Source organism: Esox lucius, chromosome 16, assembly GCF_011004845.1.
Source record: "Esox lucius isolate fEsoLuc1 chromosome 16, fEsoLuc1.pri, whole genome shotgun sequence".
NCBI classification, from domain to species: Eukaryota; Metazoa; Chordata; class Actinopteri; order Esociformes; family Esocidae; genus Esox; species Esox lucius.
The window spans coordinates 23,334,562-23,362,561 of NC_047584.1; the positions used below are offsets into that span (position 1 = coordinate 23,334,562).

A 28,000-nucleotide genomic window follows, 5' to 3' on the forward strand; every position below is an offset into this window, starting at 1 on the left:
AGGACCAGAACAGAGGAAGTGTGTGAGAGAGAGAGCAAGAGCGACAGTGAGCAAAAGGGAGGGTGTGAGGCGAGTGAGCATATGTGAGTGTATCTGAGAAAGCGGAGACGGCACACTGTGGAGTAGTGCTCAGTGACTGACAGCTAAAGTGTTGAGCTGAAGGCGACTTTCTAATAATCAGGGGAAATAAAATGATACAGGCTCTGTTGAGGCAGAATTGAAGGGCTGAAGGGATATGGAAGAAAAAAGGAAAGAAATGGAATGAAGGACTTTTTTCGAGGTAACTGTTTTTTCCAAACCAGGATTCTCCATTCATCACATTCCGTTATTTCGGTGAAACGCTCTCCCAGTTTATAGGACGGACCTGGATGGAAGTGTGTGTATGTGTGTATGAATGTGTGTTTGCAAGTGACAAAGTGAGTGTGTGTGGCACCTGTCGTCACTCATCATGCTTCTGATCCATCTCTATAGTACGTGAACACAGGTACATAGCGAGCGCATGAGAGACACCTGAGGATTCTCTGACACACACACACACACGCGCACGCACACACGCGCACACATCTCCTGTCTCATCTTTTCCATCGCCTCGACAACAGGATTAAATCGAGCGAGCCTGCCATCTGACATTGCGGATGCTCTCAACAACGGTACACTGGAATTGAGCACATTATAGTGGTTATACTTTCCTGATTTCATACGGATTCAATTTCAGCAGGTGACAATGTTGACCTGAGACAGGAAAAGATCTCAGTATAATTGCCCTCCGGTTTGGAGTACTTGGAACAAAGCAAAAGTCATAGACCTCTTTACTGTTCTGTGGCATTTTGCCACATTGCTGTTGCTTTCCACTCCGTCCATCAATAGTAACGACTACTTCAAGAATTGACTTAGGTAAAGACTGCATGTGTGGGCAGCCTTCACTGGCTTTACACATTGGGAAGTTTAACCCTGATGGCTGTGATAAGGGTCGAGATCTAAGCATGATGATGGATACTATGTGGAGACTTTTAAGGACCAAACGTATCTGGGTCATTCTTGAATTGCGGTGGTAAGTGCTGTCCCTTGACTTTGGCACAATGTAAAAACACTTCATAATGACAAATAATACACTTTGCATTTTATGTAATTGGTAATCAATAAAATGTAATCCCTTTATGCTGCTAAACGTCAATTTTGTACGCATTGTAGAAGCTACTGGAGATGAGGGGCACACATGATTCAGGGACGTAGAGATATCAATGCATTATTTTAATTGCTCAACAGTTAAAAATAGACGTGATCAATAGAACAGATAAATAAAACCAAAAAAATTTAAACATATATTGTTTTCTAAATTATGTTACTGCCTTGAAAATGAGAAGATGTACGAGGACCTTGAGCTTTCTCTCCGGTGGAAAATTATATTGAGAAATGGTCTGTATTAAAGAAAATGATTAGCTAAACACAACCCTAAAGTAGGTCATCTATTTAGGGAAGCTAAATAACATTGTGAGCAAAATAGCATTTTCCCATCATATCACTTTAGTAAATGATTTTCAGAAGCTTGATGACAGATTTTAGTGTGTGTGACCTCTATTTTAGAAAATTTTTGTAATGTCAAATTTATGCAAGCATCATTGCTGTTACTACCACTATGTCATAATGTTAATACATATTTAAAGTAATCAAGCTACCATATTAGTGGTTTAAGCATGTGGCAAGAAACATTTAAATAAATACAATAGTATTCAAATTTAATTAATCAAAAAAGGTTGATGATCAAATGCCACCGTAATTGAAGAAAGACCCACTCCTCTCTCACCAGGTAACAGACCTGTAGGAGTAAAAGTGTCATTATAAGGGACGTGCTGGAGGTGTATGGGGACTGACATAATGAACCTGCATGGTAACGTATCAGAAGGACTTCTGGGAAATGGAGGCAGGAATGGGTGTAACGGGAATGACATTCTGTCAGGCAACTTGACTCAAGGCGGCGGGGGTTACAGTGAGGAAACAAAGATCCTGGCATCATCCCAGTGTGCAACAGGGATGACAGCGGTGGACAAGAACTGGGCAGCATTGCTTATTCTGGCGGTCATCGCCATTACGGTGACGGGTAACATCCTGGTCATCATCGCCGTGTCTCTAGAGAAGAAGCTCCAGAATGCCACCAACTACTTTCTGATGTCACTGGCTGTTGCAGACATGTTACTGGGCATCTTGGTCATGCCTGTCTCCATGGTGACCATCCTCTATGGTGAGTTCCAATTCAAGTGAAAAATATAAAATTTGCACACTATTTACACACTATATTTACACACTATTTTGGACACTTTTTGATTATGCTATAAAAGTTCAGTTGTGTTAGGGCGTTTGGTCAACCGCGGTTTGCAAGTGCTGTGATATGGTGTAAAATGTTTTAATCTTTATCAGCACTGTATGTTTCTTGGCTAGATAGTCAGAGAGTTTTGTAGGAATTATTCGATTTATTGCAAATGTGCCAACATTCCATTGAAACATTCCATTCACTGCAGTCAACCCAAAACTCTATACTCGCAGAATGTGTTAATTATAGGACTTAGACAAACTGCAAATCTGGCAGTGTGTCACATAATAGCCCTCACTTTGTTGCCATTCAAGGTCTGTTAACTTATATTTTGAGAGGCTATTATAACAGACAATTTGGTTTGTAAAAAAGCATAAACTGCGTTTGGATTATATTACAATATTTTTGGTTTGAAATAATTGGATACTAACATTTCTGACAATTATTAGAGAAATATATCAATATTGGTATTGATTCCAATTAGAATGGTTTTGATTTGTTGCCGACCAAAATTGGCACAGTTTTGTCCCCATTCTAGAGATAGGAAAGATGAGAATTAATTAACTTATATCCAAAAAACTAATTAGGGAAAGTTAATAGCTGCACTTATAAAGCCTCTGGTCACTCTCGGTCACCACCTGTCTCTGCATTAATAAGAACTATTAGTAAAGATTAGACTCGGAGTAAACAATAAAAAAATGAAACACATTAAACTAGCTATTGGTGGAATTTGCATTCTGTCTATAGCACAAAGTATCTGGCTGGTTAGCAGAATCATGCTTTATATGAATGTTGACTGGCTAATTTAACCAGCTGAAATGTATTGTTGTTGAAATTTAAGCTAGGTTTAGTGCACATTGTAAATTTTCTGAAATGCTGTTACTTGAATCACAAAACAAGTAATACATTTAAAATGTTTGGACATTTTTTATTTTAGTTAAGATGAATTCATTTTAAAAGTATTTTTCAGGTAATAAATTGACTGTCAGACAATATCACCGTGGTAATAATTTTTCTAACCCTATCAGATCAGGTTGTCACCACACAAATCAGTGCAGGTGGAATCATTCCAAATTTGAGGTGGGAGAACAATGCATTACCACTAGCAATTTAAGATGATTTAAATTCTTTATACATTATTGTCCCATTGTTTGATTAATAATGTCCAATTATCTTATGGATTTCAGACATACAGTTTCAGAAACAGCAGACAGACATCCAGAAAACAGAAAATGGAGCATGATATAATTTTAAACTTAGACTTTTATAGATATGTATGCTGGAATGACACGTTCATTGTTGTGTTGTAGAGAATTGGTGTACCTAGTCAAAATAGTATGCGTTATATATTTTTTTTTTGAGAAAATATTGAAAATAATTTAGTGGAATCTCCAGCTGCTTGGTTTCAAAAGTGAATCGAGGCGAGCAAGATAAACATTTGTAGTGTTTTTTTAACTGTAATAATTCAAACATTTCTTGGGGGTACTGCATCTTTACATGGTATCACTTTTTTGGTAATATTTACACTGTTAATGAAAGTTCACTATATACAGTATACAGATTTACATGGTTTGTTGATACAAATTATTATTGTAAATAACTAAACAGTACCAATTCCTGATATTTATGATGTTTGAGAGCTTCCCTTAGAAAGATATTTTGTGGAAACTGCGTAGACACATTTTACAATGAAACATGTCAGAAGAGTGTCTATTGCTTTATTTAAGGCCCCTGCCGTTCCAGAAGGCCTCTCACATCTGGTCTATAATGTACATACCCACGATACTGTTATAGTGATGAATTCACACATTTCAGGCCTGCCACCAACCCTTTCTAACCAGAAATCTGGAGTGGAAATATTAGTGCTAAGACCTTTGCAGAGTCAACAAACCCCTGTTTTACCTTTTTAGTTTTTCCACTGTTCTCTCTCTCTGTTTTTCTTCCTTTACGTTCCTATTCCTCCCTCTCTGTCACACTGTTGCTAATGTCGCTCTGTTTCCCTTACTTTGTATAATAGTATACACAAAAGTCTCACTGAGTTATGCTGCATTTACATGGTGGATGAAAATACGTATCACCAGGAGGCGTAACGGAAAAGAGACAAATAGTGAGACGAATAGTGACTGCAAAAGCATGGGATCATGCCGGTATGCATTGCTGTAGTGACATTTGAAAACAACTGTGTCTTCTGTGTTTTTTGACTAACACAATAGTCTGTAATAAATGCTTTTTAGAATGATCAAACATGCTTCCTTACTGTATTATTAGACAATATAGCTACTATAGTAAGTCAGTAGAGGTCAAAATCAATTGGTTAGCAAGCTTCTGTCCACAACTATGACAATGCACAAGATATGACACTTGCCTTTGACTCTCAACTCCTTGCTGATCTCGTTCCAAACGTCAGCCGTGTTAACATCTGAGTCACATCCATCCGTTGTTTCACCGTTTTCTTATCCAGTTCTGGGTGTTGCTCCATCAGGTTATGAGCATTTCAGAATTAATATTGTCTGTACAAAAACATCAACATTTGGTTGATCTTCACAATACAGCGTAAGGCATAAGTTGACAAATGTAAATATTGGCGGCAAGTATTGTTTATAGTGACGGCCGATAGCATTCCCTGCCAGGCTGAACGGCACTTACCATTATGCTCCTAAAACGGTGACATCCAGTTTACATTCTACCACCTACCAAGTAAACGTAGCATTAGTCTGTGCCATTTGAAGTGTTTCACAAGTCATTGCTTTTATAAGGTGTTTTAAAGCCCAAATAGAGTACTCATTTGCATTTTGCATGAAAAAGAGGAGCAGGATGAATTTGTCAGAAGGAAGTGTGATCCTGTAGGAAGTATGACCGTTGCAATGTATTAAATGTCCCCATTAATGAGCAGACAAAATACCTCAATAAGCGTGATGCAAGCAGAAACAATTGTTTTACATTATTTTATTGATTCATTACTTTGCTGTTGGTTTGTAACCTTGTACAACCCTGTTTCCAAAGAAGTTGGGATTCATAAAATGTAAATAAATACAGAATGCAATGATGTGCAAATCATTTAATCCCTATATTTAATTGAAAATAGTACAAAGACAACTTCAAATGTACAAATGTTGAGAGAAATGCAATTGTTTTTTTGGAAAAACATGCCAATTTTAAATTTGATGCCAGCCAACATGTTTAAAAAAAAGTTGGGACAGGGCATTATTGACAGGTCTGGACTGCTTGCAGGCCAGTTTGGTACCCAGACTCTTTTACTAAAGAGCCATGTTGTTGTAAAATGTGCAGAATGTGGATTGGCATTGTCTTGCTGAAATAAGCAAGGCCTTCCCTGAAAAAGACATTATTTGGATGGCAGCATATGTTGCTCCAAAACCTGTATATACAGTGGGGAGAACAAGTATTTGATACACTGCCGATTTTGCAGGTTTTTATATTTACAAAGCATGTAGAGGTCTGTCATTTTTATCAAAGGTGCCCTTCAACTGTGAGAGACGGAATTAAAAAAAAATATCCAGAAAATCACATTGTATGATTTTTAAATAAATAATTTCCATTTTACTGCATGATATTAGTATTTGATCACCTACCAACCAGTAAGAATTCCGGCTCTTTAAGAAGCCCTCCTGTTCTCCCCTCATTACCTGTATTAACTACACCTGTCCACAGACTCAATCAAACAGTCTCAAACCTCTCCACAATGGACAAGACCAGAGAGCTGTGTAAGGACATCAGGGATAAAATTGTAGATCTGCACAAGGCTGGGATGGGCTACAGGACAATAGGCAAGCAGCTTGGTGAGAAGGCAACAACTGTTGGCGCAATTATTAGAAAATGGAAGAAGTTCAAGATGACGGTCAATCTCCCTCAGTCTGGGGCTCCATGCAAGATCTCACATCGCAGGGCATCAATAATCATGAGGAAGGTGAGAGATCAGCCCAGAACTACACATCAGGACCTGGTCAATGACCTGAAGAAAGAAGAAAGAAGGTCTGTATGGAGGAGCGGGCCATAATCCCTGCTGCAGTGTGTGCAAACCTGGTCAAGAACTACAGGAAACGAATTATCTCTGTAATTGCAAACAAAGGTTTCTGTACCAAATATTAAGTTCTGCTTTTCTGATATATCAAATACTTATGTTATGCAATAAAATGCAAATTAATGACTTAAAAATCATACTATGCGATTTACAGACTTACAGACTTCTACATGCTTTATAAGTGGGAAAACCTGCAGGTTATCAAATACTTGTTCTCCCCACTGTATTGTTCAGCATTAATGGTGCCTTCACAGATGTGCAAGTCACCCATGCAATATGCACTAATGCACTCCCATACCATAATGGATGTTGGTTTTTGAACTGTGTACTGATAACAAGCTGGACGGTCCCTTTTCTTTTTAGACCAGAGGACGCGGCGTCCATGATTCCCAAAAATTATTTCACATTTTTATTTGTCAGACTACAGGACAAATCAAAACTGAGCTTGGGCCCAGAGAATACAGCAGAATTTCTGGTTCTTATTTATATATGGTCTCTTCTTCGCATGGTAGAGTTTCAACTTGCATTTGTGGATGCAGCAACATACTGTGTTCACATACCATCATGTCTGTTTTTAATGTAGTGCCGTCTGAGGGCCCGAAGATCACGGCCATCCAATATTGGTTTTCAGCCTTGTCCCTCGCACACAGAGATTTCTCCAGATTCTCTGAATCTTTTAATGATATTATGTTACGTAGATTGAGATCCCCAAACTCTTTGCAATTCTATTGCAATTGAAGTTATTCTTAAATTGTTGCACTATTTTCCTGAGCAGTCTTTCATAGTGGTGAACCCCTCCCCATCTTTACTTCTGAAACACTCATCCTCTCTGGGATGCTGTTTTATATCCAATCATGTTACTGACATATTGCCAATTAACTTAATTAGTTGTGAGGATTTATTTTTTTTGCATTACACAACTTTTCCAGTCATATGTTGCTCCTGTCCCAGCTTTTTTTAAACATGTTGTTGGCATCAAATTCAAAGTGGGCATATATTTTTCAAGGAACAATAAACCTTTTTAGTTTCAACATTTGATATGTTGTCTTTGTACTATTTTCAATTGATTTGCATTCTATTTTGATTTCCATTTTGCACAGTGTCTCAAAATTTTTGGAAACAGGGTTGTCATTTTTAAAAATGATGCTCATATGGGTCAACATGGAACATGATTGATATATATATATTTTTTTTCAAATGTTCTAGAAAGACCCATTAAAAAGGTTCTGGGTAGCGAATTTTATGGCTACAGCCCTTTAGTGTGGTTCTTGTGGAAGATCAGTGTAATGTTGTGTTGTTTGCAGTGTTGTAGCTGCTGCTTCTGCAGGAGCTGTAGCGGATCCAAAGAAATATATTAATAAACTCTAGTTAGAAAAGGATTCTATGAAGAAACTTTCTCAATCCCAAAGGTTGTTTGTAAATCCTTTGAAGAACCACACAGGTTTTTCTTTATCTTGTTTTGACCTCATTGTGTTAATTGACAAGTTGAATCAGGTGCGCTAGCTCTGAAAAAAGGTAAGAATCCCCTGGAAGAGAATTGAGAACCGCTCAACCATCGTCAGTTAACACAAAGCCATATGTGAGACCGGAACATTTTAATTATCCTTACAAGATCAAATAACACTTGTGTACGGCAAAGAAGCAATAAAGAGCTCAAAGTGTTTTGTCTTTCCCATTATGGTTCCTTGTAGAACCATCAACCAACAAACCCTCTTACTGAGTACAATATACAAAGTGGATTATAGATACATGGAAGATAATTTTTCCATTACAGAGAGAACAACATCTGTGTCAAAGACTCGTCTGTCCATGCCATGTTGTTTGGTATTCAAGGTCTTGCCTCTTACAAATGCAAATTAATTGTTAGCTCAGTGTCAATAGTTTTCCATTCCCAAAGATTGCAAAAGATCTTTATTATTTTATTATGAAGAATTCTGTCTTACAGATACTTTTAGCAGGGCAGAGATGTCTCCAAAGGCAACATCTGAGGTATAACAGGACAGATTATTCTGTTGTGGTCATAATGAAGGTTAACCAGACCCTTTAGTCCTGTCCTGTGGGCCAATTAGACAGACAGCACCTTGCCTCAACTTTGCCACCCAGTCAGCTCCTCTGCCCTCTGGAGATAGGGAAACTAATGCATTTCCTTATTGACCTGCTCCCTCTAATTCCGTCTGTCTCTCTCTCTCTCTCTCACCCCATCTTTTTTTCCTACTTCTCTTTATTATTTTTGGTTCCTGATGCTTTGCCTGTCTTCATCCTCTTTGATGGCTTTAATTGCTCTCCTTTCATGTGCTTAAGTTCCCCAAATGTTTTGCTTCTCAGTGGACTGCATGACAAGAAAAAAAAAAAGAATGTTTTTTTTAGATTTTGGGGGGGGTCAGAAAATTTTAACGAGCAGGTATGTTCTGTACAGGATTCTGTGTCAGTGCTCTTGTCTTCAGTAATCCAATAATGTGTCAGTGTCCTTGTTTCCTGGTTTTGCCTAGTTCATGAGATGACAACATTCAGCTGTCTCCTGACTACAGCCGAACTAGGGGAGGATGTGTTTCATGAATCCTCAGACCCTCGCTCTTTGACTGTCGTTATGAGAGAACAAGACTGGCCCCTTGCTAAAAATAGACCTAATCCCCTCGGTGATGGACTGGAGACGTAAAGAAAGAGAGAGGGAGGGGTGGTGGAGGATGGGAGAGGGGAACAGACTGTGGTTGTGCCATTAACTTTAGGGTTTTGATTTGTGCTCATCCATTTAGCCCGACACAACGGAGATTCCAGGTCAATGCAGTCACAGAAAAAACAAACAAAAAAAATAGAGTCAGCAGCATTCGGCATGAGAATGAGCCACCGCATCTTCCTCTCAGACAAGACCACACACAGAACAAAACAAAGCTCGGTCATTATCGGCACCAAGAGAACCAGATATGCAATGACAGGGCAACAGGTCATTCACAGAGCGGAGAGAGACAAGTACGATAGTTATTGAGAGCGCGAGACGAGGTAGGAACGAGAGAGAGATGAGAGGGATGGACGTGAGGTGAAGAGGAGGTTGGGTTAGTCTTTAAGTGGGCAGTTTGATATTTAGAAAAAAGACAAAAGAGAAAAGGAGAGATCAGTGGAGCCTTACAGCTTACAATATCTTAAGCTCCCACCATTATCTGAGCAACCCAACCACCATCACTTTGTGCCTTTTGGTGTATGATATTATAGTCATGGGGTTCATTCTGATCGACTTAGTGAATTATGAGGACCAACATTCTTCCTACTGAGGCCAACCAGGGGTTTACTGTGAAAATGTAGCAATTAGAGGCAGTTAGAAGCAATGGATTGGGGCTGTATTTATTTACATGGCTGTGTGTTTATTTACAGTCTCTGACTACTTTCAGTTCTCCTCTAACTAGTTATTCAACTCTGTTTACACCAATGTAAATCCCAACAACAGGGACACTACAGACAAAATTTACACACACGCGAACACCCAAACACACTCCTGACACACACATATGCACAGTTGTTTTGCAAGGTCCTGCTGGGGAACTCATCAAAACTCTTTTTGCATTAACCCAAACATTAACCCCAAACAACCCTAACAGTTAACCCCTGTTAACTGGTGTAGCTCTAAATCTAGGGAAATGTGCCTAAGGTTTTTGGTCCACACTAGTGGAATAAAATGTGCAGACAAAAACACATCAATATATACCCTGCCCAGAACACTAGATCACCAGTAAGAGCAAAGAAACAACAATACACCTTCAATATTGATTTTAAGAACTTTTTATCAAACTATCCAACACCGAAAACACTGCTGTTATGAAGCCCAAAATAATACAGGATATCAGAAATGATCCATTTGGGAAATGTCTGGCAGATAGTTTCCTCAGTTATTATTATTATTATTATTTGGGTTGATTCCCTTGTTTCATTAATTAAGTACAACATATCCCATATCAAATAGTTATGGGTTGTTTATTTAATAAACAACTCTTTCCTCATCTTTGTCAAGGGTGACATTTATTTTGGAGGTGACTGTAAATATCATTACCAGGGGGAGGGTGAATCTCAGTATTTGTCCAAAGTTTCCTAATACGCTTCTCTGTATTCCTTGTGCTCTTTAACTTACCTGTGGAAGTGTGACACTCTTCCCGTCATGTCACTAAGGAATCTCTGTCATTCAAACTAATATGGGGGTACCACTCTTTTGTTGTTTAAACGTGTGCACGTCTTGTGATGTGTACATGCAATGCTTGTTCAACATATGGAGTTGTGCATTGTGTAATTTATGACATGATTTGTATCTTAAGTATTTACAATCAACCTTTGTATTTATAAGATACAAAGGATGGGATGGGGCTTACGATATGGAAAGATTCAACCCATATTTATTTTGTTGGGGGGGGGGGGGGGCAGGAAAAAAAGACCTAAGATCAGATCTTCTAAATATAATCTCCATTATAAATTTGGAGATTATATTTATAATTATAAATTATAATTTTATTTTCTAACAAACCAAAGGCTAATAGTGGAATATATGGAGTGTTCCCACTCATGGCTCGGTGTTAACAGCAGACTTAGAGACCAGTGGATAAACATTTCATGTGGTTTTTAGCCGTGTGTTCAAACGTTTAGCGACCCCGGTGAGCCTGTTTCCTAGGAATGGTGGTGAGACGTGTTTACAGTACGCAGGTGTTGAAGCTGATGAACGCAATGAAAAAGGGTTTGAAATGCCTGACGAGGTGTTTTCGGGGTCATTCCTATGTTTAATTCCACTGCACCTACACAGACCTAAAACAGACAATATGAACAACAGATAAAAGCTTAGCATTTAGATTACATTAGTTTGGAATCACATGTATTCACAACACAGTTCCCGGCATCTCACACCCCTCCATGTCATCCACGCATATTGCTGAATGAACATATACACAACCAAAGTAATTCTACAAACGCGGTATAAACTACTAGTGTAAATACAGGTGTGGAAACATTAAAGTCAGGGCTCTGAGATGGGGAAAATAAGAGAGCACAGAGCGAGAAACAGAGAGATACAGCCAGAGAAAGAGTGAAAGACAGCAACAGACACCGAAGTAGACAGGCGTGAACAGACAGAAAGATGAATGACTGCCTTTTAACTGTACTCTAATCAGACTTCAAATCATTTTTATTCACTATGTAAGTTTACACGCCATTCAAAATTAACTTGGTGTAACTGTGCTGCTGTTGTTAGACAACTTTATTTTCTTGGCCAGATTTTCTATTAAAAAAAGTTATTTATGTAACCTTATCCTTTGACTAGTGGCTTCAGGGCTAAGAAATTGCGATATGTGACTCTATGAAGTACATAATACTTTACAGTAATTACTATATAGCTGCTTCATTTTCATAATAATAATAATAATAAATGGACTCTAACCATTTCTGTTTCAGAATGCTCATCACACATCAGATAGCCTGGTGAGGAAGTAAGAAGTGATTTGCAATTAGGAATAAAGGGAATTTATTCTTGGCCATGATGCAAATGTGGTCACATTGGGGTCATTGAGGTTAACAGCCTTTCTCTTGAGAGTCCAGAGGAACATTTGATGTCTCAACTGAAAAGTGGCAGACGGCAATTTAACTTTTAACATCGGACATTGATATTTGCACTGAAGACTAAAAGGGACCTTTGATACATGTAAATGAATAACTTTTATCTTTTTCTGAAGGCAATAAAGCTTTGGAAATTTAACAATTCCATTTAGAAGAAAAAATGAGAAGGATGCAGTATACACAAAAACAGATGCAAGTAAAGATGTGTAAAAAACTAAATTTGCATTTAATAGGCGAATTTTCTGAACCAATAACAAAGTGACAGTCGGACATACTGAGGTATAATGTCTGGACCATCATCAGTATCACATTTGTTACTTTATTAGCATCTCAATAACAAGGCAAGTTAATTTCACTACTTTAAATGGTGAAATGTTGATCCTCCATAATCCCTGCCCCTGCCATACACTCTTGTAGTACCTACTGTATTTTAACAACTCTGGCAGTTAGATGGGCCGTCATTTATACTTCAGTATGTAACTTTATCTCATCTCTCACACCCTCTCTCTCTCTCTGATGATTAAATTAGATATATAAATGAAACATCAGAGATAAGTGTACATAAGATTAATTAGTCAAACAGCAGGAGGTCAGAGGTCTTCATGTTTCAAGTAAGGAAGCAAAACTAACTTTCACCATAGCAGGGGTCTTTCTTAGTCAGAGGGGAAAAGATGCGTATATTTTAAACCCCATCAGACTACATGTTAACCATGTAAATTAAATAAAATCTGCAAGGCTATAGCAATGTAAATTGCAGTTCAGTTTCAATACGTAATTACTCACAAGTCTGTGTAATGTTCACACATCTAGAGTGTGTTTTATAACGTGATTTATTTCATTGGAGAGATCTTTTAACACCGAGTATAAACGAGGATTGACCTTCGGAGGTGGTCAGGAAAGTTGTGATCACATCACAATGAATCTTTTAAGCGTCTTCATGTTTCAAAAAATTATGGTCACAAACAGAACAGGGCCACAACAATTCATGCACATCTTTGGTGCCTTTTGATAAGTGTAATATTTGATTTGTCCTAATTTTAACATGCAATAGTCTAGAGCAACGTTTCTCAAACCACGTTCGGTGGAGGAATGCCTGTCGGTTCGTGGAGGAATTCCTGTGGATCCGTGGAGGAATTCCTGTCGATCCGTGGAGGAATTCCTGTCGATCCGTGGAGGAATTCCTGTGGATCCGTGGAGCAATTCCTGTCGATCCGTGGCATATCCGTGGCATTGATTGCATTGACACTCACTTCAAAAATAACCAGGTAAAAAATCACTAATCACATAAAATAAATAATAATCATCAAAAATCGCTTTGCAATACAATCAGTCGTGCTTTACATTGATGGCTAAACTTGGACATTTTGTATTAAATGGGTTAAAACAATATATGGTTGATGGAAGGACATTCCAAAGCAGTGGCGTCGGACCGGGGGGAGAGGGAGTACTAAGTATATAGGGACCTAACGTGTATAGGGGCCTTCGGAAATGTTTGAATCTTGAATAAAGAAGGGAGGGGCCCTCAGGGCCTATGTACAAGGGCCCTTCATTTTGTCACAATACATTTTGTCACTGTTGAGAAAAAAAAAATGATATCCGTGTTTTATACAGAGCTCTTCATATAACAGGGTATTTAAATGTAATATCAAAGGAAAATATAAGGCCCTCATTTCATGGAACGACCCAGGTATAAATATGCGTTTGAGTCTGAAGTTGACACATCAGAGCATTTGCAAATTACTTTCTTCTTCTTCCCTCTTCTATCTCAGAGATTCACTTTTCACTGTCTCTTTAATCTCCAATTTGCTAATATTTCACCCTAAAGACTCACCTGAAGATGAAGTAGAGCAAAACATGTTCATTACAAAAATATTTCTTGGCTGTTGAAAAATGCAAACACTTCCATTTTGTACAGCACGGTTTCTAGATTCTGATCCGAACGTAATAACTTTGATGATATTCTTTATTAAACAAGCCGACCTATTTATATTCTCAATCAGATTCAGTCTATAGTCTTATAGTCGGCACAGATATTATACAGGACTGGTTTTGACTGAACAAAGACGTGCCGTTGGAATAGCTTGACATGGTTTCACGGTTTTTGCACACTGTATTGGCCCTGGTGGATTAGTGATTTCTCATGTTGTTGAGAGATAGGCTTTATAAAGTCAGATTAATTCTGTATGGTAATGACTGTCGAGCACCTTTTTGAATTTCAACAGATGGTCTTTTCCAAGTGGAATGCTGCCAAAACAAATCTTTGATCCAGAATTAGAGAGGATGAGAGAAAGTGCAAGAAAAACAGTAGAAAGAAACAAATAGATATACAATATCCTATTTGCCGGTGACATGTGGCAATCTTGAAGAACTAAATCAGATGGCGTGGGAGAGAAAGACCCACATCTCTCCAAGCCGGTTGGGTCCACATCACTGAACAAATTCTTTAGCGGTCTCTTGAGAGACTCTGTGTTTGAGTCATTGATGAAAGAGTTGGGCTGTGTTTCAAAATGCAGACTTGTGTTCTGCATTCTACCACACTGTACGTTTTAGGTTGAACTTCCAAGAGGACACACTTTCCAGACAGTTCTGTAAAATGTGCTTGCGAGTCATCAGCACAGATTGGGTTCAGGTTTCAATATTGACTGACAGACAGCTTTTGGCACTTTGTTAGTTGTTATGCTATCTGGCTACTTTGGTAAATTACATGGCATAAAGATGTATCCGATTTCAACAATAAAATAATGCATCTGTGTTGTGTGTTCTGCCATGAAAAATTGAATTTTATTTGTGCAATTGACCAGCACTATTTGGGTTTGGGAGGTAGGTAATCGAATACCGCCTTGCGTCCTCGCTTTGTAGCGACTTTGTGGTGCCTTGGCAGCCTGTAAGCCCGATCAAGGTAAGAGGTCGGAGAGTGTGTTCCTTCCGGTGCATAAGGACTTCCTGGTTGAGCATGTGATTAGAACCAGAAAAGCCTCGACACATTCTTGACATCGACTGTCCCGAGTCTTCAGTGAGTTGTTGCGATGAAGGGAAATATCTATCTACCTAATGATTTTTTTATGGGATACACTGTTTGGTCATGCAGGGCCCGAGCTCACTTCATTTTTCTTTTACATTTTTGTTCACTGTCCTTTTTTCTTTTCCCTTCCTCCACCACACACCCTTTCTCTCTCCCCATTCCACACCCTGCTTAGCAGAAAATACAAATCCAGCTTTGGTTAGCCCAAAGCTGTCAGCTAGTTTGAGGAGAGAAGGGCTTTCATTTGTCTCCAGAGCCCAGAGTGATGCCCCTGCCAATATCTGCGAGGAAATACATAGTCTCCCTTTGTGGATAAAGGCTGCTTCCCTGGATTCCCTGCCTCTGAAGTCTCTGCTCTGCTTCTGTCAGTCAATATAGTTTTGTTCCCCGGTTTTACCCCCCTGGGTACAGTAGGCAGACAACCATAAAAAATTATAACTTAACCCGACTTGTCCTACGGTGTTCAGATGAGCATGTACACTTCTCTGCCTGAGCTGTGAAATGCTGCAGTGTCAAGTGCTTTTGGGTTTTTGAAAAGGAAGAGTGAATAGAAGTCACTTTTCTGCAGGCTCCTTTTCACTGGGGTTATTGGTCGCTCAGCGAAAAAGCGTTGAAGGGTTATTCACTGTGGCTGCTCTGGCTGGCGTTAGACCGGCTTTATTAGGCTCTCTCTGCTCCTCTGGCTGCAGGTCAGGAAGACTCATTTTGACCAAATCTTCTTGTGGTGGGATGGAGCCAGATCAGAGGGGCTGGTCTTAGAGATTAAGGGAATGCTGTACACTATTCTCACTGCAGGTGACACGTTATCATTATAATATCCTAATCTGAAAACATAGCCTGGGTCCGTCATAGCCCTCTTCCCTGTTCCCTCTGAACACGCCCTTGTCTCTTATCTCCTCTCTGTTTATTCTGACACTCAGAACAAATTGAAAGATGAATGTGTGTAGAACAGTGAGAAGGAGAGACTGAGATTGAGAGAAAGGAATGTAGTGGGAAAGCAAGGAAGATAGAGGGAGAAAGGAGAAATAGAGAGCTAGAGAAACGGTCAGAGAGAGAAAAGGAGGAAAGGTAATCGGAAAGGGAGAAAAGGTAAAAGGAGAGAGGGAACAGCAGTGAGTTAGACACAGACTAGTCTGTGACCATGGGGATGAAGATGAGTCATACATTCTTTACGTAAGGTTCTCCTTCACCTGGAGGAGCTAGGGTGTCGGTGACCTCCCCATGGAGAAATAGAAATAGAGGGGGATTTAATAGAGAATGGATAAACAGTGTAACTGCCACGTCTGACTGTAGATACCAGCAGTGATATTCCCTATCTTCGGGCTATAATCCAGGCAGTGTTTATGTTGGGCTGGGTTGCGGAAACTCAGCTTCAGGAATATTCATCTTATTCTATCAGATGCTACTGCCTGCTGTTTATTTGGCACATGACTGTGTATTCTTTTTTTCATTTACAGTGGTATTACGCTGAGTTTGTGTTGGGAGGTGTAACTATTTCTCAAGAGCAATATTGAATTATGAAACTCTGTGAAAGTATGTTTTCTGCTCTTTGTGTCTGATCTTCAGTTTGTGTGTGTGTGTGTGTGGGGGGGGGGGATACACGTGTTTATCTTTGATATTTATATTGTATTATAAATAGGTTGTTTTCATATACCTATGATATTGTGTTCACACTTAGGATATACCTGTGTCCATGAAAACAAATGCTAATTGCTAATTTAAGTTAATATTTGTGACATGGAATATTAACTTAAATCAGGCAACTGTCTGTAGCCTACATTGTCTCATGTGTAGCATAATGTAATTTTCATTCCCTGCAGAATTGTTCATTTTGTCTTGGGAAAGTGTTCATTTTGTCTTGGGAAAGTGTTCATTTTGTCTTGGGAAAGTGTTCATTTTGTCTTGGGAAAGTGTTCATTTTGTCTTGGGAAAGTGTTCATTTTGTCTTGGGAAAGGGGTGGAGAAATATGATTTCTCTCCTTCAGAATCTCTTGAGAGAATTTGTATGTGCGGTTAGGGATTCAGTGTGACACGCTTTCTTTGACACTGTTATGCAAGCAGACATCACACAAAATACAAAAATAGATACATCAAAAAACCGTCAAGTGCTCGTTCAGTCACAGTCCAATCCAAATCCCATCCCTAGACATGTTCATAGGCCCAGGAGGGGAAACATTTTTTAATCAGTATTCCCTGCAATTATTGGATGGAAATTCTTGCCCAAAAACCTTTCTGCTTTTTATATAACAACCATTTTCCTAGGCATAGATGCAATAAATGCCAGAAAGTCCACCTTCTTTACGAAGTCCACCTTACTTTGCATTATCTCCCAGCTGGTGAATAACATTCTCAGCAGCCTGCCATAGCTTTGTAAGCTCTACACACTCCTTTAGCTTGTGTCCTGTGCCTCCCTTTAGGACATCTGCTGAGATGATTGAAAGATGGTTTCCACCACATTGCAACACAGTCCACTATCTGATTCTTTTACATGCCGTGACCACACATGAACATATTACTTGCAGATTTGTCTCTGCAGTGGTTTATTTGCGAATGCTCTGTGTTTCTCATGTTTCTTGACTTTTTTCCTTTTTTCCATCATAGTTTAGGTGATTCACTGCAGGATGTGTCGGCTAGAGACACTGAACAACAATTTCCAACGAAGCTCTAGATCCTACTCCTTCTATCAGTGTTCTGCTCCATAGGGAAATCCCTCCACTTTAGCTGTCAACACAATGTTCTGTCCTTTTGCCCTTCTGAGACAGATGAAAGCTAAACAAAACCACTACTGGTTACTCTTATTGACATTATCTTTCCCATAGCTTTGTCTTGCACCCCTCAGCTATTTATTTTATTTTTGGTTTTATTTATTAATCCTTTTCACTTCAAAAATGCTGTTTTCATCTTGTTGGTTAGTTTCAAATATATCCATACCATGAAATCCATGATAACCAGAATAATTTCAGAATAATTGAAAACTGCCCCAAAAAAATGTTGGTTTAAGCTTAGAAACTTGGCTGTACCACATGCCATCAGAACTGACGAACACCTGCTGCTGCCATGATTCAGATGAAAACTTCCTCACACAACTCCCATGATAGTATATGTGAAAATTAGCCTGTGCAGGTTTTGAGGCTATCACGACGGAACAGCCCTTTTAAAGTACTTTACAATATGACTGTTAATGCATCTTAAAACCAACAAAGTTTCTACAATCGTTACACCACCTTCAGCGTTCGGCTTGCGCGTTAGGCATTCATTTTTTAGTAATGTAATTATTTTGTTTTGTTTTCAGAACCATTCGGAATTCGTCCCTAAGTTAACATAACGTCACATCTTTTCAGGTGTAAGCTTATCCATAACGTTAATCCAAAACCTAATCAATTCTACTTCCACTTTGGCCGACTGAAAGGTGAGATAGTTGGAACATCCAGGCACGTCGTAGTTGTACTCCGTCGGTGTGTTCACTGCTTTTCCTCCGTGTGTCCCCTACAGAATACAGATGGCCTCTGCCCTCTGACCTGTGTCCTATCTGGATCTACCTGGATGTGCTGTTCTCCACAGCCTCTATTATGCACTTGTGTGCCATCTCCCTGGATCGCTACATTGCCATCAGAAACCCCCTCCACCACAGCCGCTTCAACTCCAGAACCAAGGCACGCCTCAAGATTATGGCTGTCTGGACCATCTCTGTGGGTAAGGAACAGAAGGAAAGTGTGTTATTTATATGTATTTATATATATATACGCCGCTCCGCTGCTTAAGACCAAGAGAGGGATAGAGATTGGAAGAATTAGAGGAATGAAGATAAGCGGAAGAAAGAGTGTATGTGTTTGTATCTGGTAATATAAAGTGGTTGTGTAATGCTTGCTAGTAGCAAGGCATTAGTCAACATGGGGAAAAAGCAGAGAGAGGGAGCGGAGCAGTGAACGAGGCCTTGCAAGAAGGAGAATGACTTGTAAACAGATGCAATTGGAGTTTTGAGGTCCATATTATTTAATGTAAGAGCCAGTGCAACTGAGCAATCAGGACTCAATGGCCTGGTTGATATCCAGCGGATCAAATCAATAGCCTAAGATGAAAAGGAAATGATTGAGCCGTTAATGCAGCCTGGTCCATCCAGCCATCAGACATGGTTCACACGTCATTTATGTTTAGATTTTGGGGAATAGCATGTACTCAATCTCACATGCGTTCAGCACCAGCCCAAAGTCTTAATGGGAATTTTGTACTAACTCAAAATCTGACTGCTGACTGCAGCAACTGTTTGTGCAGGAGACGGGCTGTAGTGGGCAAAACCGTGTCATATGCATAAACATTCAAATTGCAGTATTTCATCATTGATGGCCAAGCCCAGTGAGGTCAGTTTTTCCATCAAATCAAAATGAACAACTGTAAAAGTAAATAGAGTGAGAAAGGTCTAAAACCAGACTCATATTTGTTCAGTATGAAATTGTCAGATTGTACAACCGTATATTTACCAATGCCTGCAGAATTCTAGCAAGGCAAGACAGCTTAGAGAGGTCTATTATTATCAGGGACATTAGTATCCCCACTTTTATCCAGCAGCAGCACATAGGCCTTTTCAGAATGAGACGTGCTCTGCTGTAGTTGTTTCAATAACCAACTTTTAGAATCTAAATAAACAAACGGAAATTTGTTTGCCCACAAAAACACTTGGAGAGAATATTAGAGTGACCAGATGTCATCATGGCGACTGCCTGTCAGACTTGCGTAACTTTTTTCCCCTCCATTTCCTCAATCAATGCCTTGATACCAATAATGGCTGTGTGGAGACCTACGGACAGAGGCAATGTCACGTATGATAGAACCAGGGAAGAGAGAGAGACAGAGAGACAGACAGCACACACCGTGGGAAGGAATTAACTTCTGACATGAGTCACCATTACACAGGTTTCATGCCTGAGGCAGAGAGCTAGGATATGATACGCTGCTGCCTGCAAATTAAATAAGATTATGTCACTGCTGCTTATCTACATGTTATGCCTCATTTCCCTCTTCTCACGTCCTCATCCCACTCTCCTTTTATCCATCCAAACATGGCAGACCGAGAGAGAGAGATAGCGATGGATAGAGATGTATTGTCTATGTGGATACCCATTAGTTCCTGCCCAAGCAGCAGCTCCTCTTCCTGGGACCCACATAAAACACAGCACACAACTGATAACAAAGCCTTGATTTGTTCACGGACCCAAACATTACTTTGTTCGTGTACCTATCCACGGTCCTCATCGTGCCATTCAATGTTTTTGTTATTTTTGCAAGTTCTAAGAGATGTCTTCTGGTGCACATCCTGTAAAGCTGCTCTCTGCGTCTTTCCAAGACATATGACCTGTCACAAGCAATCTCTCTTTTTTTTTTATTTTTTAACCTTTTTCAAATTAAATACTGTTCCAGTCCCGACTACTAGAGACACTCAACTGGACCCTCTTAAGACGTCTGAGTGCCCAGTCCTGTTCCATCTCTAAACCATCTCATAACCATCGCTGGTCCTCTGACCCGCCCCAGTTTCCCTTCAGAGACGTCGCTGTCAACATGGTCAACCGCTGGAAATACAGGACACGCAGGCTGGAAACGCAGTTCATGAAGATCCTGCTAACTGAACAGTTTATTTGCCCTTGCAGTGGCCCTTAGCGACTGGCCATCTGCTCCACAGAAATAGTAAGGATATGCTCAGAAAATCAAACCACCTCCAGACTGTTAACTGTTAAATGAAAAGCTGAAATACACTGTACTCAAAACTCTGCTTACCTTTCATTATCTGGATAGTCTTGCATCTACTGCAACGGTCTGTTTATGTGTACATCGATCACAAATTAATGTAGAATATATGTTTACCTCTCATGTCCCGTTATCATGCATGCTCACCACTCGTCATATTTAATCGTATGGACATTTTGCTTTGTAGATTTCTGTGCATATACATTGTATATTTTCTGTATTCTGTCTAAGACGAGCAGCACCATTACACAAAGTATGTGAAAATCTACTCATAATAAAGGAGATTCTGATTCTTGCCCTGCTGCTTGCTTGACCAGGAAGTATTTGCTGACACATGTGCACCAGAAGAGACTGAATTCCCCAGCCAACAACCACTCTTGAGCTAACAAGCCCCCAACCTACCACAAGAAAGTCGCTAGAGCTCAATAACACAAAGCAGCCCTGTCTGACATCCACGCATCCTCCCTGTGTGACGCAACGCCAGTATGCAACATAGGGCCCCAGGGCCCTGTCCCTATGCCACAACCCAGATTCGAAACACATGGCTGCAATGATCTGTTTGATCCGTGTCTGAAAGGTCGATACTGTGCATTGCTGTCAGTTAGCTTTAGATCTAGGATGGGGTAAAGAGATCCCTGGTTGTCTTGTTGAAATGTATGGGATGCATGGGAATCATTCTAGCCCTAGTTTACCTTCCTCAGACAGTTCAATGGACAGAGAGCGAGACAGGAATAGAGAGAGAGAAAGAAGAAAACATTTTGCTTTCTGTTATGTAGAAGTGAAATGTCGGCTCTCAAACAAACATGGAAAACAGTGCCACAGAGAGAACTCACTGAAAACAGAATAGACACATATCCACCTTAATACTGATGCATGTTTTTACATACACATTATTTACTAACAAAGACACACACAGACATACACACGTCAACTCCCCACCACCGATTACAAACACGAAAACCATTGTAAGACCACAAAGGTTATTGAAATAATAATACACTTTTGTCTTTCAAAACCAGCTGTCATTTTCTTTCCCATTGAATAATTTAGGATCTTCCTGTCTCTCTATCATGTAATTTCTTCTGTTTGGGGCAGAAGGCTATCCCAGGTGTTATATTTCTACAGACACATTAGGCTCATCCAACAAAGAAGTGTTACATTACCAAAGGCGTACCAATGTAGAAGAGCTGGTACTTGGATTTTGATAGTTTTATTTTATTCCAACATGGATTTATAAGCTGTCAGACAAACTCTGTCCAATTGAGACAACCAATCCCATAGCGTGGTTGGTTTTCACACAGTGTGGTGTTTCATCACAATTGTTAAACAGCAATAACTGTACCAATCTACTTTTCGTTTTATCAAGACTTTATTTGACTGAACAGATATTCTATTCAAATAGATTTTTACTGCCCTGTACATGTAATACTCTATTATTTGATTAATACAACCCAAAATCAAGCATTTGAATGAACAAAAAGCCCAATTTGAGCTAGCAAAATTTTTGGTAAATTTAAACAAGGTATGCTTTTCTAAACATGAGCAAATGTGTGTTTCTAACTTAACTATATAATGGAGGTGAAAATTTCCCCATTTTGAAAATTTCCCAAAACATCCCCATGAACTATGGGGTAATCAGACACATTTGAACCCCAAGTCCTAATTTGGACTTTTTTTCCTGTCCCCAATTTGAGGTTTAGGTTTAGGATAAAAGTTACGATTTCAGTTAGAATTAGGATTAGGTATTAAAGATTAGGTTTAGGGTTAGACATTAAGGCTAGTTTAAAGTTAGACATACATGTTAGGTTACTGAGTTAACATGTAACATGTTTGGTTAAGATTAGGGTTTAGGTTAGGGTAAGCAAGGTTTAGGGCTAAGATAAGTAAAAGTAGGGTAGTCAACTTTAGTGTCCCCATTCAGATACTGTAGCAAAGTTAACGTGTGTGTGCGTATGTGTGTGTTTGTATGTGTGGGAATTATTAAGGTAGAAGTGCAAAGGTTGTCTTTGACATTCATTTGACAGTGGCAATGTGACTCCTTAAAGGCCCAAAAATGAGTTGGAGTCTAAAAGTTTGTGGCTATTAGTTGGATTAGAAAAACTCACAGTAAACCTCAGAGCAGAGAACCATTATTATTTACTTTTTATCCCCATTAACTGATGCCAAGACAACTGTCAATCTTCATGGGTTCTGATGCTTCATAAAAAAGCCACTGAAGGCAAACAGAACTTAATCATTTACATACTTTTAAAATCAACTTTAAAATGTAATTTCTGTCTAAAAGAACAGAACAGATTTCAGGTGGTCTGGTGAGTCTGGGACCCTGCGGACAACCCCTGCCTGACTCGGGAGGATGGGCAGAAAACAACTGATTGCACCTGTTAATTGCCCATGTGTAGCATCCTTGAAGGACACGTTGGTCTTTTTAATTGTATGCTTCCTTTACCATTTTCTCAGTAACCTGTTAATTCAGCCTCAGTGTGGAGTGTGTTCATTCCCTGAATTAGTTAGGCTAATTCAGGGAACATCATAGATGTATTTGGTTGGGAGTCCTTAAAACCTCTAGTGCTCACTGTACTCTTTGAACATGTTTTATAAACAAAATTACACAACACTTTTGTTGAAAGATTTATTTTACCATCTGTCCTGCTTGTTTTTGTTAGGTTCACCCCCCCAATCATTCAGAATATCAATGACCTCCAAATCCTAACCCACACAGAAGAGATCTATTTCTCAACATCCTAAACTTCCAAAGTTCTACTGAGGAGCATGTTTCAAGTTTGTCTTGGTTCATCCTTTAAACCTGCCCTGGATTTCAACAAACCCAGTAGCTACAGACAAACAAAGTATTTCTCTAAGCCAGCCAAAAATATTGAGTGACATTCCATCTCTGGTTAACTCAAAGAAAAACTCTGCATTTCTTTCTCCTTTTAGAGTCTATCTTCAAAGGAAAGACATTGTGTCAGGGGAAGGAGAAACACAGACAAAATGTCTCTCTGTTTTCTGAAATGCTCAAACTGATGGTGTGGGTGGAAAACTAATTACATATTTACATACAAAGTTCTGATTGGCTCATTGGATGGTCTAGAGCAGGCCTTCTAAACTGTGGGGTCTCGACCCAATTCAGATTGTGGTTTCAAAGGGTTGGTGGGAATCTGAGTGAAAATATCTCTTAGAATTGTTATCGCAAGGATGGTTTGTAAGCTGCAACACATCCTACAAGCCATTTCTTGATAGACTTTGTCTCTGCCAATTTGGTGCCAAATCCTGAGCTGACTCTTCACTGGATTTCCTTCGGTCCCTTAAGGAAGTTACTTTTTGAGTTTTCTGTCTTTAAGTTGTCCAGTTTTTTATGATTTCTTTTATATGATTTCCTCTAGCCATTTCAAGATATGAATGTTATATAATGTTTTACAATCAAATAAACACGCACGGCCAAGATAAATAGCTTTAAACAATTTTCTCAAGTGGCCAAAGACTTTTGCATAATTCTGTATATATTGTCAAAAGGGAGCTACATAAATATGTATTGCTATTTAGCGGATTTAGTGGACTCAAAGTGAGCTTGCCAACATTCTTCATCATGAATGTACTTCCTTTGTAGTAATGCTGTTTCTTTGTTTAACATTTCTACATTTACAAATATTTTTTTCCTGAAAAGAATTCTGAATTTCTATTAGCAATGGGAATACTATTCGGTTGCAACTTAGAAATCCTAGTTAAAACAATATTTTCCACTTATCTACACATGATACTCCATCTTTTAAAGGGAATATGAGATTTTTGGTCAAATTAATAATGATATTTCTGTTGTGATAAATGATTAATTAATTTCAAATGAGCTGTTTTCACAGCTACAGTGCTATTGCTTGCAGCCTTCATTATTGATGAATGTGCTTACACCAAATATTAACCGGGGCTTCAGATTTATCAAAAAAATATAATTCATCTTTTAATTTATTAAACAATTATTTTATTTAACAATAGAACATATGTTTGTATTATAAATGTATGGAGTATAGAATGTAGATGAGTGCCTTTAATTGTCCCAATTACAATGTTATTTTTACCTCATAGTGTAGAAATGATGGATAAAAAAACAAACATTTATTTTTTGAATGCCGTTCCCCATTTCAATCAGCCTTCCAGTCCCTGACCAACCTGTACTTTGCTTGGATACCAGACAAAAAAGCATCACCATAGTGATTTAATACCTCAGCAGATCCAAAACATAAAAAAACAACGCTACTCCAACCTGCTATAACACAGCTTTTATTGGTCCAGAAAAAGAGCTGATGCAAAGTCATGTCAGAGCTGTTGTTTAGGACATAAAACCCACACCAACTCCCCACAAGGACATGAGTATAGTTCCATCCTTCTTCCAAGCGTATGCATGGATGTGTAACAAAGGACCACTTAATTCCTTTAGATCTGGATGCCAGACAAAAAACAATTGAGCAAAACATGCCAATGTCCTTCCAAATGAGAAGTTATAAATCATTGAATCTATTCACCAGATCTGAAGCGTGATCGTATTTGGAGATAGTTCTGGTAACCTTTACCGTCTGCTCTCCTACTCTCTTGCAAAAAATGACAGCCGGTGTCAGACAGTTGTATTCCTTTCCTGGGGTCATTCTTTGCATCTCCCTGTGTTTCTGTGGGGATGAAAGCCATAATGAATGGGTCCAGATGCTTCTGTCCTTCTTTTTCCCAAATCCACTTATTCCCCACTAATGACACTAATTCCGGGTGTGTGAGGGAAATTGAAGGGTTTATCTGTCCTGGTGGGCAGACAGAGGTGATATGAGGGCTACTGCATTATTGATGCAAGAGGATCCCTTCCAGGTGGATAGATTTACAGCAGGAATGAGCAACATGAGCACTGTAGATTGTATCGTATAGATATATTGTTGACTATAGAGCGATATGTTTAGCTTTCATGCAGCAGTTTAAAACTTCACTTGTTCTGGAAGTAGACATGCTTCCAATGTAGAAATCTTGTGATCAGTTGTCTCAACAGAGAGGATGGAACTTACACATTTAAAAAGACTGGTAGTGTAGTGAGGTCAAAGTTTGGACTGGGAGCTCCGCTCTAATCATGGAGTCAACCGTTCATATTATTTCTGACAGATCTGCTTCCAGATTTATAACAAAAAAAATGGCTGCTTTTGCTAGAAGCGTACTTTTTAAAATGTACAATAAGAGGATGCACACAAACAGGCACGTGTGTGCATATGAACATGTCCCCCTCCTCTGTGTCACCGTAGGTATCTCCATGCCCATCCCTGTGCTGGGACTGCGGGACTACACCAAGGTGTTTAAAGACGACAGCTGCCAGCTGAATGACGACAGTTTCGTCCTGGTGGGATCCTTCGTGGCTTTCTTTGTCCCCCTCACCATCATGGTGGTCACCTACTTCCTCACCATCGGGGCCCTGCAGACCGAAGCCACCCTCTGCCTGGACCAGCTGGTACCCCGGCCGAAGTGGAGCGTCAGCCTGACTCTGGGCTTCTTACCAACGTCCTCGCTCTCCTCGGAGAAGCTCTTCTTCAGGCGTTCGCTCAGCCGCAAGCAGGGAGGAGTCGCAGAAGGGGTGGACCTGCGGTATGGCCGTCGAACCATGCAGTCCATCAGCAACGAGCAGAAGGCCTCGAAGGTCCTGGGCGTGGTCTTCTTCCTCTTCGTGGTCATGTGGTGTCCCTTCTTCATCACCAATGTGCTAGCGGTGGTGTGCGACCAGGGGAACTGTAAACCGGCTGTGATGGGCAGGCTGCTGAACGTGTTTGTGTGGGTTGGGTACCTCTCCTCAGCAGTCAACCCGCTGGTATACACACTGTTCAACAAGACGTACCGGGCAGCGTTCTCCCGCTACATGCGTTGCCAGTACAGCCCAGAGAGGAAGCCTCTGCAGCTCATATTGGTCAACACCATCCCTCCACTGGCTTACAGCTCCACTCAACTGGCCCTAGAGGAAATGAGCTCCCTCAGGAATGGGGTCCACAGCAGTGGGGGACCCAGAGACTGCCTACAGGACCCGGGGAGGACAAAATCAAACCCTAGGACAAAGATGAAAGCATCGGAAGTGTGTGAGTCTATCAGCCTGTAAGGAACTTAATCTCTCATAATGCTGGAGGAATATGCTGGGTTTTATTGGCTTCCCCATCTTGCCATGATTCTTATTCTTTTGGGGGGGTTAGGGGTGAATCTGAGGAACGGGTATTCCTATGCTGGAGCTCAGTAGCTCAGTGCTCAGTAGCTCTGCGGTCAGAGCCATGCTGCCAGAAGCAGTCAGGAACAGGGAAAATAAAACAGAAAGTACAGCGAGGAGAAGGACAACTAGCCAGAACTAAAGAAAACAACTGAACTAATGCGGAATTATTAGCAATGAACGACAAGATCTGTTTCCACCAAAATTCACATAGCCTGGGTACCAGTTTGCTCAGTTATCATTCCATTACTAGTACTATGTGTCATGTGCCATATACGCTTTGGAAAGAGTACAAGGAGTAGAATGTTAATGGATGAATAGAGACTCATACCCAGGCTATCGTATATAAAATATAAATATACTGTATATTTATATATACATTGTGCACAAAAGGTATGTAAATGTCTGTGTATTTCGTTTTTGTTGTCATTAACCGAAAAGTCAGAGCTATCTTTTGATCTTGTGTTTTCTTTCATTCAGTATGAAAATACAGAAATGTGTATTGGTGGGATGTAGGCTAATGAAGATGCGTTGAGGGATTCCTAGGTATTGCTCAGGGGGCTTAAGAATCTTTCATTTAAAGGCGTAGGGGTCAAATGCACTAAGTGTTGTACCTATGATGTGATCTGTTGTTATACCCCCTCCCTCTTATTAATGGTACAGCCCACAACTGCCACTTTAATACATGGTTGTCCGACCTCAACCCTAACAGGCGTTGAAAATATGTTTTTAAAAAGAAATGTAAAGAAAAAAGAAAAAAAAAAGAAGTCAATACAATGTTGTAACTCCAGTGAAAGAGTTCTGTGTATTTGATAGTCTATTTTGGCACCAATGTTTCCGCGGCAACAGCCACCATAGATGTCTCTTTCCAAACAAAGTAAATGAGAAAAGGAAGCCTTAAGGTGTCATTGTTGTCGTCATTTTCCTTATGTGTATGTCCACTGGGTCAAAGCCGAGCAGATTCATCCACCTGCAGACCAAGGAGCGGCAAAATGTCAGTCCTTGTTGTTCGGTGGCACACCCTGAGGCCCATGCACACCCATGTGCCTACAGTACCTATCCACGGACACAGACACACACAGGGCATCGGTACATTTCGTT

At 39.8% G+C, this 28,000-nt stretch overlaps 1 protein-coding gene across 3 annotated transcripts; it reads left to right on the forward strand.

Moving 5' to 3' along the window:
* Positions 1-27,978, forward strand: htr2aa (5-hydroxytryptamine (serotonin) receptor 2A, genome duplicate a). Of its 3 annotated transcripts, none has more exons than XM_010880050.3 (4): positions 1-1,051; positions 1,808-2,239; positions 18,445-18,645; positions 25,959-27,978. In XM_010880050.3, exons 2-4 carry the CDS (start codon positions 1,861-1,863, stop codon positions 26,795-26,797), a joined length of 1,419 nt encoding a protein of 472 aa, XP_010878352.2. In that variant the 5' UTR covers positions 1-1,051; positions 1,808-1,860; the 3' UTR covers positions 26,798-27,978. The 3 variants fall into 3 exon arrangements, with proteins under 3 accessions (XP_010878352.2, XP_010878353.2, XP_034153568.1); XM_010880051.3 differs by having other exon boundaries at positions 1-280; XM_034297677.1 differs by having other exon boundaries at positions 1-2,239.
* The last annotated feature ends 22 nt before the right edge of the window (positions 27,979-28,000 follow it).